At 47.0% G+C, this 17,104-nt stretch overlaps 1 protein-coding gene across 2 annotated transcripts in view; it reads left to right on the plus strand.

Annotated features, from left to right (window-relative positions):
• Nucleotides 1-12,425: 12,425 nt before the first annotated feature.
• Nucleotides 12,426-17,104, plus strand: part of Skap1 (src kinase associated phosphoprotein 1) — a 299,075-nt gene continuing 294,396 nt past the window's right edge. The window contains exon 1 of one of the 2 annotated variants that reach the window (XM_016007706.3): nt 12,426-12,707. In XM_016007706.3, the coding sequence (XP_015863192.1) occupies nt 12,662-12,707 (46 nt within the window). In that variant the 5' untranslated portion in view covers nt 12,426-12,661. The remainder of the gene's footprint in view (nt 12,708-17,104) is intronic. The other variant, XM_042282697.2, reaches the window with a different exon arrangement.

Raw genomic sequence — 17,104 nt, forward strand, 5'->3', positions numbered from 1 at the left:
GCTGAGCCAGGAATTCTGTATGGTTGGCCAAAGGTGGGAAGATTCCATAAGACGATGAGCAGAGCTCCTAGGGAAAAACAAACCAGAGATGGAGGAGATAGCCCAATCAGTGCAGTGCTCACTTTGCAAGCATGAGTTCTTGAGGTCGATATCCAGCACCGTGCAAAAAAAAAAAAAAAAGCTAGAATCCCTGGGCCTTGATGGGAGACACAGAAGAATCCCTGGGCCTTGATGGGCAACAAATTTGCAAGACCCTGTCTCAAAAAATAAGATAGAGAGTAATTGAAGAAGATGCTCAATGTTGACCTCTGACCTCTATAGGCATACACACACACACACACACACACACACACACAGAAAAACAAACTTTGTTTCTTACCAGTCCTTTTGCTTTCCAATTCCCTCGGTACCCAGTTCTTGGATGAATTCCAACGTTCACCCAGGCCTGAATCCTCCTGTGTAATAATACTCAGTGTCCCGGACGTCTCCTTTCGAGTCTTATCAAAATTTGCCTGCCTGTGTCCTGTATCAGTTCCTCGGGACAGTGACTAATCTGATAAACTGACACATACTAATGGGATAAGGAACGTGAATACCCTGACATGTTAGACCTCCAGGTAATTCCTGTCTTATTTATTTATGAATTCTTACCTTCTGACACTGTTCCTGGCACATGCCAAGTATTCAGTTAATGTCTGCTGCAGTGAAATAAATGGAGTATTCGCCTTTTCACTCGGACTTTGGGAGACAATGCCTTCCTCAAAGATAAGGCTCTGGTGACTAGCACACTTGGGTGTAGACCGGATGGACCGCGGTTTGCTTCTCACAGTCCATGTGAATCATGAACTGAACATTTCCTTTGAAAAATTCTGTTTGGTTCTAAACATTTCTGAGCACTCAGCTAATACTGAGGCTATTAGACAAGTATTTCTGTCTTTAAAGAGAATTGTGTTGTTAGTGACTGTGTAGTGTTGACATGAGCACGGCCCTGTCAAGGACCCCACTCCTCAGAGTCGTGGGAGTGGCAAAGCCTTCCTCAGGAGCGGCTCAGAGGAGTGAGTGAGAGGTCTCTTCACTCCAGCGCTGCTACAGTCAGGTTTCCATGACCAAACCATGCAGGATTTGATGATCGCTACACCCTTATAATCGCATGCCTGGGCCCACTATAGGAGTGAGAACTTGCAGCAGCTGCCAGGTTGAACTTTAAGAAATACATTTATCTTGGTGTTGGAGATATGTCTCAGTGGTTAAGAGCACTGGCTGCTTTTGCAGAGGACCTGGGTTCAGTTCCCAGCACCCACATGGTGGCTCACAGCCACCTGTGACTCCAGTTCCAGGGGATTTGGCTCCCTCTTCTGACCTCCTTGTGTACAAAGCATGGAGATGGTGCACATGCATGCATGCAGGCAAAAATACCCATACATATAAAAATAATGGTGGTGCACACCTTTAATCTGAGCACTTGGGAGGCAAAGGCAGGTGAATCTCTGTGAGTTTGAGGCCAGCCTGGTCTATAGAGTGAGTTTCAGGATAGCCAGGACTGCTTCGCAGAGAAACCCTGTCTTGAAAAACAAATAAACAAGCAAATCTAAAAATATATACTTAAAAAAAAACAAAAACAAAAACGTGGATGGGTGCATTGCCTGCATGAATGTCGGCACCACCTGTATGCAGTGCCAAGACAAGCCAGAAGAGGGCAGCATACCCTCTGGAACTGGAGGTATAGACACTTGTGAGCCTCTTGAGATGGGTGCTGGAAACTGACTCCAGGTCATCTGGAAGAGCAGCCAGTGCTCTTAACCACTGAGCCGTCTCTCCAGCCCCCAGACTGCATACTTTTTGAAAGTACTGTATCGTCTGTATATGTGTGTGTCCTAGTGTTCTGAACATAATATTGGTTCAATAAATACTGGAAGAATGAGGGAGGACAGGGAGGAAGGGAAAGAAGGAAGGGAGGGAGGGAGGAAGAGAGGAAGGGAGGGAGGGAAGGAGGGAGGGAGGGAGGGAGGAAGAAAAGAAGAAAAGAAGGAAGGAAGGGGATAGGAAGCCACACCAGTATTGTTTTTTTGTTGTTGTTCTCTTTCTGAATACAGGAATGCTGTGGTCCATTTTGGAATTTGGTTAACAAAAATTCCAAGGAACAGAAATGTTTTGTTTTGTTTCCTTCTCTTGCAAGAAACTGAAGGGTCCACTGAGGACTAAACCTATATGTAACCTTGACTGCAAATGGCAGAATTGGTCTTCCCTGAGCTACTCTATTAGCTAGAGTGTTAACACCCTGGGTTGTCCTCCTTTCAAAATCACTAGCAAGAGCTTCACTGCTTCTAGGCTGGAGTCTGTGCTAGCCCCTGGGAGCTGGACAGACTCTTAGTGCTTGCCACGCTGATGTTGTTACTCTGAAACAGAAGAGCACACATTGCTTACAAGACACACAGTAGTCCTTGTCTGAGCAAACTCTTTAAAGGGTGACTGGAGAGGACTGGGATCTTCCTGCTCTTAGAGATTATAGTAGAATTCCGGCACGTTAAAGCTGGAAGGAAAATCATTTCTTCATTTACAGTTTAGGAAATGGGTCCTTTACTAAAGAAAGACACCCAATCGCCTGCCTTCGACCGCTTGATTACTCAGCAACCAAGAGATGTGACGTCAGACTATGTGTTACTATAAACTCCATTGTTCTTTGACTTCATGATTCTGTGTTGGACATCCAACAATAAAACCTCCAAGCAATGGGTTCCACCCTCTCCTCTATGGCCCCAAAGAAAAGTACGGATGGCAGGGAACAACCGTGTGGAAGCTCACAGTCTTGTCAGTGTTTTCTAGAACTTTCTTTCCTCTGGCATCAGCTGCCACAGGAAGCGGTAAAGCTATTATCTATACATTCAGCCAAATCACCGTTTCCTGATTCTAATGTTTAGCAACCGCTTTTGAATCATCCCCCCACTTCCCTTCTATTTCAGTTTGAGGTTCAAAGGCACACAGGAGGGAAATGGTCACGTAGCTGAGCAGAGTGGGTCCCTGAGGCCACTGCGGTCCCATCACTAGTTTGCTCTAACCTAGGCACACCACTTCTCTTCTGAACCCTAGGTTTTCTCAAATTCCTTCCAGATCTGAAACTATGAGTTTCTGGAAGGGAATCTGCAGGTCAGTTGCTTTTGGAAGGGAAAAACATGTCGTCTAGCCCTCTGGATATCTTCCTAGCCCATACTGCTGTCTGTGTGCCGTGTGTGTGTGTGTGTGTGTGTGTGTGTGTGTGTGTGGTGTGTGGTGTGGTGTGTGTGTGGTGTGTGTGTGTGTGTGTGTGTGTGGTGTGTGTGTGTGTGGCGTGTGTGTGTGTGTGTGTGTGTGTGTGTGGTGTGTGTGTGTGTGTGTGTGTGTGTGTGTGTGTGTGTAGTAGTAGTAGTAGTATTTGCTCCTCCCATGACCTTGGGCTATACGGCTCAAAGGAGACGGTGCTTCCTGTCATTGTATGTGACCTCTTATAAGGAAAGGAGAGAGTGAATGTGACCTCTTATGTGTTTCTCAGAGTGTGACCTCTTATAAGGAAAGGAGAGAGCGGACGTGACCTCTTATGTGTTTCTCAGAGTGTAACAATGAAAGACTCAGAGAAGCAGATTGACTGGTACCTGAAGCCTGCCAGCATCTCACATGATGCAGAAATGGAAGCAGAGGATGCTGACCTTCGGGCAGCAGAAACTCTTCACTGAGCACAAATGGGGTTTAAGGAAAGAGGTTTTGGGGTCTCCTTGGATGCTGCTTTAGACCTCCATATCTCATCGTTTAGTGAAAAATTAGTTTCCTACTTTGGGCAGCCCAGAGTTGCATCTTGGCCTTGTTTGCAAATCAGGAGAGGGGTGAGGAAGGCCTCCAGAGACTCCCTGCCTCCACCCCTGCACTCCCTCACTGGCAGTACTGACATCCGTGATCTGGAAAATGCACCACTTGGGTCAGGGCTCCAGCAGGGGTATCAGAATTCCCCTGCTAAGCATGGTTGGGTGCTGTCCTCTCCAGGGACTACAGAGGTCTTCCACCTTCCCTTCCCAGCGCATCTTCTCCCTCAAGGTGAAGATGTTGGATGCTGAAGTTTTGTTTTGTTTTGTTTTTTTGTTTTTTCATGCGCAATTTTTTCATTTATTGCTGTCTTCTTTAATTTCTTGAACAAATGTTTAGTGTTTCACTGTAGAGATTATAAATCTTCTTGACTAAATTGTCCTTAGGAGGATGCTGATGTTTTAAGCCACATTGTGGTGTTAGAGGAGAAATGAAAATCTTGGCTGGTCTTTGGCGTTCTTGGTCTGGCTTTTGTATTGTAATTGTTTCTCATTTAAGGGACAGCCCCACCTCCTGAGAATGCTGGGTAGGGATGCCAGGTGTTGATATGACTGCTGTTCTAATGCTGAGCAACATTTTACATCCTGAAGCCTGCTCAGACAGAGGAGAAATCAGCTCTGGGGCAGGGGGATCGCCATATGCAGAACTGCCCTGGTGAAGACAGCAGGTTGTCTGTCAGTGTATAAAACCTACGTATGGCCTGGACCACAGAGATTCCACTGGAGGAGAAATTAAACCTGTCTCACACACCAATCCCAGAGCTCTGATTACATTTACAGAGGTCATGGCCTGCATTCTGTCACCATGGAAACCTCTCAGGCTGCCATGGTGTTGTCTGTGTGTGGGGTTGATATTTAAAGGCAAAGTCAGGCATTTGCTCTCCTCCACCAGCCTGTGTGAGATGAGATGAAGAAATGCATCTCTAAGAGGCAGGTCTTTGTAGCAGGCCGGGTTTGCAGGGAAGAGAGCCCGTGGGTGGGTAAAGACGCTGGATAGCAGGCTAGGGGTGCAGTCACGAAAGGCCTCTACCTTTGTAGGGAGAGCAGCGGCCTCTCACAGACACATGGACCCTCGTGTTGAGCCGAGGCCCATTTCCTCTGATTCCTTTTCTAATTGGTGAGCACTCGTCAGAGGAACCAGATGGAGCTGGGGAAGCCCCGTCTGCCTCGATGCCCTTGGTGGTTTTGGGTTCGCACATCTGGTGGCAGCTTGAATTGTGCTGATAACAATGCCGTTTATGAAGGATCCCTAGTTCTTCCAAAGACCCCCACAGCACTGTCCTGGAAAAAGCTACCAGGGGAGTGACTTATCAGGAGTCCCAGGTGCTGGGAGAGGTAAATAACACCTGATTCAAGCGAGGGAGAAAAGAACACAAGTGCTGAGTCGGCTGTGACCATCAATTTTTTCCTTTAGTCTGAAGACAATTATTTCCACACCATTGAATGGATGTAGATAACAGACACCTTAATAGGCTGGGAGCAGAGGCTGTTTAGAGGAGATTTTAAGCACCATGAGCATAAAATGAACGGGAATATTCTGCAATATGCATCTTACAACTTGTCATTAAGTGGATGGCCTCGATGATGGGATGCAACAGTCTTTGATTGGAATATTGAGTTTGGGAAAAGGAAATTCTGCATCAATAGTCTCGCGATGCGGAATATCACACATTACTCAATAAGACATGTCATCATGTTGAGAGTGTGTCGGCTAAAAAGTACAGCAGCAGATCAAATCAGCTGGAGACCTTTCCTTCAGGGGTTCACCGCTGCTCCCTGAAGCTTTTCAGAGTCCTCGGGGGTAGAAGCTGTTAGATCTTGAAATTACAACTTAGGAAATGAAGTGAATCTACTTCTCATCCTCTAAACTATGGGGATCTTTTCCTTTTTAAAAAAAAATTAATTTTTTATTTTTATTTCTCCACGACTTCATTTGTTTCCTCCAGATTCTCATTCTCCTCTTTTCAGAGCCTTGTCAGAGGGGGGGCCCAGCCTCCTTCTCTGACATGCCCCTCCCCACTCGTCCAGTCCAAACCTTCTGCAGAGCTTTGCCCTGCTGGCAGGCCTTACTCCTAGGACCTAATCTGCCTTCTGATTGGCTCTTTACAGATCTGTATTTGTGGTGGAGCCATGGTTCCTGCCACAGTGAGTGAAAGGGGAAGCTACCATCACATGCCTTCCAAATCAGGGGTTTCTCTTTGGAGGGCACTACCCATGTAGATAGGGCAGAGAGGAAGTCTCTGGAGGTGGGCAGGGAAATCTCATCGCTCTGATTCGTTAGGACCTGATGCTAAGGGAGCCACATTCGAGCCATCTCCTTACAAACAAGCTCATTTCATGAAGAGAAAAACTCTCATCCTTGGGGACTAACACCACCCATATTTTGTGGAACCACTCCTTAGATACATCTTTAGTGAGGAAGTGAGGTCGAGTGAGAGCATGTACATGGTTTGGCTGACACTGATGCAGTGACCACCATGATGTAGGCCACTGCCAATGATATATATAGTTTTATATATGCCTACTGGACCTTTCTAACAACTTTGAAACAATGCCGCCATCATCATCATCATCATCATCATCATGCACAACGAAGAAACTTAAATACAGTGAAAAATTGGTAATTTGTCCAAGTGGCAGATTGGAGGACAAGGCTGTCTAAACAGAAATAGAGACAGTTTATTTACTTATTTATTTTGCAACAGGGTCTCACTCTCTGCAGTCTTGGCTGACCTGGAACTTGCTGTGTAGTCCAGGCTGGCCTTGAACTCACAGAGAGCCTCCTGTCTCCGCTTCCTGAGTGCTGGATTAAAGACCACACTCGGTGAGACAGGTTATGAAAAAAGGGAGACACTCAGGGAGACACTCATGAGAATGGGAGTAGCCAGTGGGCTGAGAGAAAGCCCAAAAAGCTAAAAGAGGAAGACCTGACAGACGTTGATAGGGACAGGAAAGGGGAGAAGAGAGGCTGAGCTGAGGAGGGCTGCAAGCCAGAAGGAAGCCTTTTCTTTTCACTTTTACAGCTAGAGGGAAAGATGGATGAGAAGAGAAGACGGTGAGACTGGACATGTGGAAGGTGGTGGGAGAGGGTGGGGCCCTGACTTCTAGTGAGGGACGAGAGGAGGAGGAGGGACAGTTCTTTCTCCAGAAGGAAAGAGGAAACAGGAGGAGCAAATGACAGACTGAGAGTGTCTCATCATAGAGGAGAGACACTGGGAAAAACCGCTGCCGTGTGGGAAGTCTCAAGTGTTTATGAACAGAGATTTAAAGCTGGGCTTGGTAACATGTGCCTGCAATCCCAGCACTCAGAAGGCTAAGGCGGGAGGATTGCCATGGGTTTGAGGCCAGCCTGGGCTACATAGTATATATTACCCAGCTGCAGCAAAACCCCTTCTCTAAAAGTCATATATACAATTATATATTCTCTCTGTATATAATGAGCTCATGAAGAGGTCAGAGAAAAACCTTTGGGAGTTGGTTCTCTCTTTCCACTGTGGTTCTGAGAAGGGAACCCAGCTCGTCAAGTTTACATTGCAGGGCCTTTACCTGCCGAGCCTAGAAATAGTTCCCTTTTAAATTACTATTATTGTGTGTTATGCCATTCTGAAGGACATTCACTGAGGCAAGGGATTCCCTCCGGTGTTGAGATACTCTGTGCCGGCTGTTTTTCTCTCCAACCCCAGCAGTGCTTCTGATTATATTTGCAAGTACGGTGACCCTGGTCAGGTGACCCCACCTCCTCCAGAGCACTGTGCAACACTGGCCAGACTTTCCTACCAGCTTTTAAGCGATCACCTTCTCACACCTTGGATTTCACTGCCTCATCCTGAATTCTAAGACATGTGGGAAGCTGAGGAAGAAGAAAGGAAGAAGGAAGGAAGAGAAGAAATTAAGGAAATGATTTTTAAAAATCTTTTAAAATAATAGATAAAAGGAAATCAAAGAAAGCCTGCTGAACTCTCTCTTATTCTTTCAAGTGCCTTAATTATTCCCACCCCCAGCAAGAAACAATCACCTCTTCATCTTGTTTTCCAAAGTTATCATGCCTGCAAATGTCCAGCCCACAAGATTGGCCTTGGCCCCAGCTGCCTGTCATGTAGATTAAGCCCATGGACTGCCTGCCTGCACATCTAACTCAGAGAGCACAGCCTCATCTGGCCGAGGCTGTCACATTCTGAGACCCTCCACAGCCCTCTTCCCGTTCCCAAGAGAACCAATCAAAGGCAGAGAGTCAGAGTCAGCAACCTCTTTGGCTTCCTGGTCCTCTGCTGGGCTCATCTGTGCCCGAGGAGGATGTCTAATGTGATCTCAGAGATAGGGAAAGTAGAGTCTAAGGCAGCGGGTTGTGGGGGGGGTGGGTGAGGGCGGGTACTGTGAGGGGACTGTAATAGTAAAGAGAAAAGACAAGGAATTTTGTTACCATTTAAGTGGATCCACAGTAACTGCTTCCCAGAACTACCCCCAGGTTGTAACTATTTATCTTAGGAATTATTGTGATCCATCAGAACTTCACTCCAGTACCAGGATCCTAATGGCAGCACAGCTTCTGGAAGACCCTGGTCAGAGCACCAAGTCTGATCCTCATCCTGACTTTGATCCCCATAAAGATTCTTTCAGCTGTTTGCTTGTGTGTGTGTGTGTGTGTGTGTGTGTGTGTGTGTGTGTGTGTGTGTGTGTGTACTTGTCTATACACATATGTAGAGGCCGGAGGTCTACCTTGGATGTCATTCCTCTTTAGCAGTGGTCCACTTTGTTTTTTGAGGCAGGATTTCTCACTAGGACCTGGGATCCCCTGATAGGCTAGGTTTGAGGTCCATCAAGTCTCAGGATCTGCATGTCTCCATCTCCCCAGCTCTGGGATTACAAGAGCATCCCCTATGCCCAGCTTCTGGTGTGGGTGCTGGGGCTCACACTCAAGTCCTCACACGTGTGCTATGCACACTTGATTCACTAAGTATCTTCCAGTCACTTCTTTCTTTCTTTTGGGATGGTATCTCACGGTGTATACCTGCCTGGCCTGGTACTAACTGTGAAACCTAGGGTGGTCTTGAACTTTTGGCAATCCTCCTGCCTTAGCTTTCTGAGTGTTGGGATTACAGTGTGCACCACCACATTCAGCTCTCTTGAATTCTGATTGTCCCTCGTATATTCTCAGCCTGGACCTCAGTGAGAGCCTGCTATGGGAATGTTTTCTGATATGTTGTTTCCAATAACAGAGAATTTAGGAGTGTGAGCTGGAAAGGGAGATCATCGAAAGTTCATGCTTGTGAGTGTGTGTACAATAGTGCCCTCCTAAGTCGAAGGGTTAGCTAATCAGTAATAGTAAGAATTCTGGCAGGTGGTATAAACCCTGCACTCGAAGGCCACAGAAGAGATGGAGGGATGTGCCCACATTAGCATTTTGTGCTGTCTCCACCTTCGAGGTGGCGTGATGCAAAGTGTTGCTTTCTGGGACCTTGAACAGCACATGGCAAGGCCAGTTTTGGGCACTGACTATGCACATCATCTCTCCTTCCACATCCCTTAATGAAGTGTGCCGCGCTCATCCTCATTAGGCCTTAGCACAGTCAATAAGAGAGTCAATAAACCTGGCTGTCGGGGTTGGGGTGGAGAGGCTGAGATGCAGCATGGCCCATCCACAGGGCGGACGTCAGCACTGCCATGTGTCGTGACCCAGTGTTCGGGGATCAATAACGGGCTGAGGAGAAAGCCTCAGAGCCTGCCCTCGGCAGTCTCCTCCCAGACCCACCGAGCCCAGTGTGGAACAGTGCCAGCCAGCTTTGCCCGCAGTTGTTTGGGACCCCGTGACATTTTAGGTGCCAGATGCTTTTGCTTTTTTGTTTTTTGTTTGTTTGCTTTTTTTTCTGATGGAGCCCTCTGGACATCCTGTGGATTCATACTTAGTGAGTGCCCACCTGGCAAGGGGACATGCAGACAGCATCCCCAAGTAGCCCAGAGGCCAACATGGACTCCATTCTCTGCGTCTTCTATCTGCTGACAGCGTGTGAGGAGTCCCAGTGGACAGGGCATGCGTCTTCTGCATGCTGTGTGGCTGGACTCCATTTCTGGCTGCTCTGCCTCTCACTCGATACCCTTATCTTATCTAATTACAAGGAATTTCAGATGAATTTCGTGGCCTCTGCTCCCTGGGACCTCTTATCTGTGAGGGCCTTGTATTTTAACCTTGTCATTCTTTTGTTGCTCGCCTTGAGGGGGTGATGGCTAGAAGGGAAGGATGTTGGAATTGGGGTGGGGGAGGGGAGGAAGAGGAAGGCAGACAGATCTGGACCGCTGCCTGTGTGTGGAGACAGCTGGCTGCTCTCTTCCATGACAGCCACATGGTACCCAGCCACACAGAACAGGACCCGGGCAGGGACTTGCCTGCTGCCAACCTCTCCAGATCGCTCTGATATTTCCGACAGAGCAGTAAAGGACTCTTGACTATCACGATTTTTTTTTTTTTTTGCTTTGCCTCTCTCCCCCTCCTGTAAGACTCCTCCATGCCGTTTCCATGGCTACCCCCAATCAGATTTGGCTTCCTGCGAAATTGGATTTCAAAGAAGGACAAGGCTTCAAAGGAATTTGTCCATTTAACAGAATGTCATTAGGAGTGAGGCTGACTGCTGAACCAGGGTCCTCAGATGATTAAGGAGGGGCAGCACTCATGTGTGGAGGCAGGCCTCTGTCTGCAAGGGGGCGCCTTGATGCAGCATGACAATGGTGTATTGGAAACTGCCAGTCACCACCACACATACCTGACTTCCACCCACCCCCCATCTCCGTCACTCTAAAACCCAGAGATCCACAGGGAGGGGGAGGAATGCACGGAGAGCACCTACCCTGTGAATTTTTGCTTCTCCCTAGGTGGGAGTGAGTTAAGACAGGCGGCATGGCCTGGGCTTCTGCCCTTTGTCAGATAACTCACGAGCTCCTGGCCTCCGTGACTCTGCTGCCAATGTCTTTAAATAAGGGGGGGGGGCACTCTGGGTTCTCTTCAGATCCTAGAAATACTCAGCCTTTTACTAAAAAAAGGGGGAAGGGCTGTCCTTTCTCCATTGTTGGAAGAGAAACTGAGGAAGTCTGGGCGACACAGAGGGAAAACTAACCCTCTCCCCTTTTGAAAACCAGTTTTATGTTTATCAGGAGTCTGAGAATAGTTCAGAGGACGCCCACACAGCCTCCACTTTCAAACACGCACATACCCGCAGATAATTCTAGAGCAGCTTCAGTTGTATCGGGGGGACAGCAAGGTGGGGAAAACTGCGCCAGAGGCATCGGTCACATCTGGAGCCTGGAAGAGGCGGCTGATCCCACCGCTCTATTTCACCAGGTAAAGGGCGGCACCAAAGAGTCAGGTCCTCTGACGACCTTGACCAGCCTCTGTCTCAATTCAACTTGTTGCAGCTTATAGGTGGATCATGAGGCCCTGAAACCAGGGTACCATTCCTTTCTTGGGTGTCAGGATCTGATAAAACAAAACAAGACACCAAAAAACCCGCCACCAAATGCCTTAAAAGTGAAGTCCCTAACCTTGAGATTGCCTCTTCATGGGGTGTGTACGGGCGGGCGCCTGGACTAGGAGACATGTGCTTTTTGCCTTGTGCAAAAGTTTCTTCTTTCTGCTCTGGCTTCTTCTCATGCATTGAAATCAGCATCACCCTCACCCCCCAGGCTGATACCCGGTCACCACTCCTAACCCTTCCTACACAGTCTGAGAACAGAACTAACTCTCTCTCCCTCTCCCTCCCCCCCCCCCCCCACTCTGGAGATGGTAGAGGTGAAGAAAGATATAGAGACCACATGTTAGATCATTTTCACCTACCAAGTCCCCCCCCCCTTCAAAGTCGGGTCTGGCACTTGGAGCCCGCATCGAATGACGCCAAGTGTCCCACAGGCACTTCCACCTTTTCTTCACATTTATGCTGTTTCTTAAAACTTCCACGCCACTCTGTTTTCTTCATGGCCCGTTGTGAAAAACAAACAAACAAACCCAAGCAATCAATGTTGGAGTAATTTTGCACTCACAGGCAGTTGTAAGAAATAACACAGAGGGTCGGTCCCATGAACCTTTGCGCAAGTTCACGGTGTAGTAACATCTTCAGTACCTACCTGCAACCCAGACTTGGGCACTGTCTGGACTTTGAGAGGGAGCGGGCACAGCCCTGCGGTCTTGTCGATCACTTTTTCTTCTGCTCTGAGAGAAAGAATTGTTTCCCATCTCTCTTCTCACAGACCTGCGGGGGTGGGGTGGGGTGGCACTTTGTCTCTCTGTGTGTATTGCCCTCTGATGCTGATTCTGCTAAATGTTGGGGATCTGCATTATCACCGGGGGTTCTGAGTAACCAGCACGGTTTCCCCTGGACAGCGAGCTGGATCAGCAATCGAGGCACTAGATCTTGGGCGGGGACTAAGTTCTTTTTTGGACTCTGCCTCTGCACCCCAGTTCAGGAACCACTGTGGCCTTTAAACCTGCCTCCCCGAGGTCACATTGCCTAGTCCTTAGCAAGACCGCTGGTTCTTTGGAGTCTAGGAAATCTTTTGGTGCGGGGAGCAAAGGGCCACGCCTTTGACCTTGCGTGCTACCTCTGTCAGGGCGCGAGCCCTGGCGTGCACCTGCGCCCAGGGTCCCCGCGCCCGCAGCCCGCTGCGCGCGCCGCTTCCTGAGCGCGCGGCCGGCGGACCCGCCCTGCTGCTGGGCCCCGAGGCGACAGCCGAGGTACAGGTGCCCCGGGTGCAGATCGACTCCCTCTACCCGCCGCCGCCGTCGTCGGAGCAGGCCTCGTGCGTCCCTTGTCCCTTCTTCTGCTGCGGCCGCCCTCCCGCCGAGCCAAATGCAGGCTGTCGCCCTCCCCGAGGAGATCCGTTGGCTCCTGGAAGGTAACTCCTGGCATGGTGCCAGACCTCCGTCCTGACCCCTCCCGGAAGTCCCTTCAGTGCTGGGCTGAAGGCGAGAAAGGAGACACCAGGGCACTAGCCCTTCAGCCCTATCACTCACCTAATACAAGCTCCAGGCTTCCAGAGTCCTCAATCTCACCCTTGTCCCCAAAGCCAGTCTCCCATCCTCCCACCTCAGGGTGCCTACCACTCCCTTGAGTTACACACTTTCTGTTCCTTCTAGGCATCTGCATCACTGGGCATCACTCCCAGGTTTCTAAGGTCTTGTGAGCAAGGTTCATGGCATCCCCTGACTGCTTGCCTGGTTTTAAACCTGTTTCCCATCCTCCCCGGTCCTGACTCCTCACCTCACAGAAGACCCACACCTTTCTGGGTAGAGATCTACCAGGCACACAATGGGGCTCTGTGGAAATTTACGGGTCTTTGGGCCAAACCTGGTGGTTAGGAGACTTCTTACAGGTGTAGAAACCGAAGGCCTCCTTTACCAGCCTGCAGACTTGGAGGACTGTCGTCTGATCCAAGGGAAGCCTCAGAGTATGACATCCCTTCCCTTTCTACAAGTGTCCCCTTGTGATGGCTTCACCTTCAAACTATGGTGTCTAAACAGTCCTTTAGAGTTAAGGTCACACACTCTCTGACACTCAACATGCACTCCTGGCACTCCAGAGAGACTTCCCTGATGGGCAATATCTTGTGCTTGGCTCCTGCGGTGAAAATCAGTTTCACTTGCTTTCCTGTGACTGACCTTCTTGGGAGGATGGAGGCCTGGAATCTGCAGTTGCTTAAGGGTCTCAAGAGGGAACCGCTCAGAATTAAGCCTTTTGGCATCCAGGCGACATATTTGACACATAGTTAACAGATGGCCTGCTTTGGGCAGGTCATGATTTTGGCAAGCTGCGTTCTTTTCAGTTTCTCTCAATTTAATTGGTTTTATATCTCCATTACCTTGTTATCTTGGTATAAACGCTTCCTAATCAAGGATTTGGCGAGTGCTTTTGGTTTCTGTTTGTAGCACTGTTTCTATTCTGGATTGCTTCTCCATTAGAGCTGTCAGTGGGCATTTCTTTTGAGGCGATGTTTCAAAAATCTATTTTTTTTAAAGAAAAAAGCTATTTATTTATTTTTTGAGTGTATATATATATGGATGTGCATGTGCCACAGCATGTTTGTGGGGTTCCGATGGTAACTGTTGGGAGATGGCTCGATCCTTCTACCCTCTGGGTGTTGGGGATCAAACTCAGGCCTTCAGGCTTGGCAGCAAGCTCTATCCACTGAGTCGTCCTAGGGAGTTGAACATAACATGCTCGTCAAATGCTCTACTACTGAGCTACATTCTCTAAACCATCTAAAATCCGCTTAGCTTGTGAACCAAGTGAAATCTGAACTGTACTAATAAAAAGTGATTGGAGGATAGAAGAAATCACCTGGGCACCACCTAGATGAGCTTGGTTCAATATCAGATACATAAAGGCACGCTGTAATTGTCTTTGGTTTTTAGACAAGGAACTGTGGCCACGAGTTTAATTCTACCCTTGGATTTAAAGACAGGGTGTTTCTTTTTATTGATGTCAGTCATTTTATGAGAAGAAACCCATTTTACAAGCTTGTTAAATGATGCTTCGGTTTCGTGCACAGCCTTGGTAGAAAACCCCCTCTTATTTTCAGAGGCTTTGCGACGCGATCCACTCCTCTGACATTTTTGACGCACAGTTCTTTATTGTTCAGAACTGACACTTTGGTAAACAACTCATTTTTGTACCTGCCACCTTCCTTTAGCTCAGATTATTTTCTTGTTAGCTGACCATTTTTAATTGAAGTCTTCAGATCTCCCTCTAAAGCAGAAGCTTTGTTTGCTGACAAGCAGAGCAGGGTATGAATGGAGATTAATTGCATGTCACATACTTCAGTATCAAACTTGCTGTCTTAACAATCCCTGATAGTGCTCGGGTCTTTGGAATATATAGAGGAGTCCGAGGTTGCATTTTGAGGAGCTTCACTGGTTATTTCTTTAAAGCCATTTTACCTTTTTTTTTTTTTTTAAGCTTGTAATTATCATCTTGAATCTGAAGTGGGGGAAAATGTAGCGCGGGATACGACTGACGATTCTAATGAAAAATGGTGGAAGAGCATGTTTTTGAAAGGTTTGTGTGATAATAGCAACATATTGGTTATAGGTTTTTATTTTATTATTATTTTTTTAATGGATCGCAGTCTCTAGTGTAGACCAGCAAATGATTTGCTGTGTTACAAACAATTTGTGGATATTAGAAATCCAAAAGGGTCATCAATTGCCTGTCTGTGTCTGGTTACACCTCTCCTCCCACCACGCACCTTCTAAGGTTAACCGTTAACAATTAGAAAATATGTAGGTCCTGATCTCTGTAGAGTCGCTCAGTGGGAGGGAGTCACAGGATGTGAGAGCTGAGACCACCACCACCCAGCACGGGGGTGGAGTTTCCACAGTGAATTACTGCTTTCATAAACGGAGTCATAAGCATTTGCACAGTGATTTAATGCCGGCCATCACGGCCATAACTTAAACATTTATTTATTTATCACAACAGGAGCATAAAATGACAGGGGCATCCTTTGATATAATGTGTGTGCCTTAAAAAATAAAATATGCAAAGCACTGTGGAATGTTTATACCAAAAATTGTGCATAATGAGGGTCTAAAATTAATTTTAAGTATAAAAATTTAAACATTTGAAGATGTCTCATTTGACATGGAAATCCCACTTCTAGGAATCTGTTAGAGAAATTAAAAACATGAAATATGTATACAAAAGTTTACCCCAGATGCCGATAAGGTGGAGGAAGCAGGTGACGGTTGAATGAACCATGGGGCATCCATCTTAGTTTGCACCCATTACAAAAAGTGCAGGAGATCTGTCTGTGTGTCTGTCTGTCACTTGTCTATCTTAGTTGCAAAGTGTCCATTTCATGTTTTTAAGACTAAAAGAGTGAAATACACATCAGTATGTATAATGGCCCATTTTTACTTGAAAACAAAAAGCCAAAAAATATTGCGTACATCAGATATGTTTGTGTAAGCTTCAGAGAAAGTGCAAAGAGGGGTATCCCAAGCTCTTAAGTTTCCTTTTTAGGGATAGCGAGTGTGGCGAAGGTTGATGATTTTTATTACATATACCTTCATGTTGATTGAATTGTGACAAAGTTATTCATTACTTTTGTAATCAGGAAATAATAGTCAGGTTATTAAAAAAAGAAGAAGAAGAAGATAAGAGAAGGAAAAAAAAAGAACAGATAAACAGAAGTCCTGAGAGGTGGGTTTAAAGGGCCATTAACTACAGGTGTGGTTGTTGTTTTTCCTGTTTAGCTATGGGAAGGTGAGTGGAACGTGAAAAACAAACAATCAAAAAACAACTTCTCTGTTGGTTTTCTGGCAAATGACAAAGGGCAGAGAAGTTTCTAGTAACCCAGGAAACAGCGTCTTCCAATCCAGCCCTGTCGAGCTGCAGGGACAGAAACTGGTCCCGTATCAGTGAATAAAGCAGGCACAGATAAGGAAACAGGGCATCTTCCGCGTTATTGAAAGAGGAGGAAATATTCACGTCTGTTCTCAAGTAGTCAGGCTTCAGATGTAGAAGTTATCTCTCCGCTTTTGTTTTTCGATAACCATGCTGAAAACAAAAAACAATGGAATGCTGGCAGTTTGCTAATCTTTGTTGCACAGATACAAACATAGTATCCTCTTCCTGGTCTTTCTAGCCACGCCCCCCTCCGTTGTGTGTGTTTCTGTTTCTGTCTCTGTCTCTCATTCTAAGCGAGAAGGAGGTGCAACAGATACTCACTCGGTTTATAAGGCAACTTGCTGACCTCACCTTGATAGCTGATAGACCAAACTGCCTATGTGGTGCCTCCATGATGTGGCTTGGAACATGGACTGACCCGAAACATCACTGTATGCTGCAGTGAGCGCTCCCTGGCACCGACGCTCGTAGCCCAATGGTTACTTACTTTTTAAACTTCAATAGTCGTTAGCCATTACCTTCCAGATAGTTCTCCAGATCTGGATTGGTAGAGACCGATGAAAGTGGAAAATCCCTTTCAGTACAGCAAAGCTCTGACTACCAGGAACCTGAAGTGGTATGTTGCTCTGGATAGCGAAGGTTCCTTCAAACAGTCTAACTTGAGAACATTTTGGATGAATTCTTTTAAAACATGAATTAGGAACTTTCCCCATTTCTTCAAATGAATCTCTTTGAAATACGTTTAAACTCAGCCTTATGATAGTGGGTGTCTGTTGTTCAAAGCTGTTTCTGCCATGGTTATTCCTGGGTTGCCTCGGGAGGGCCCATGTCTGGTTTGTTCGTTTATATGGAGCTGGGGACTGACCCAAGCCTCAGCGGGCTAGT

The sequence above is a fragment of the Peromyscus maniculatus genome, chromosome 8, assembly GCF_049852395.1.
Source record: "Peromyscus maniculatus bairdii isolate BWxNUB_F1_BW_parent chromosome 8, HU_Pman_BW_mat_3.1, whole genome shotgun sequence".
Taxonomy (NCBI): domain Eukaryota; kingdom Metazoa; phylum Chordata; class Mammalia; order Rodentia; family Cricetidae; genus Peromyscus; species Peromyscus maniculatus.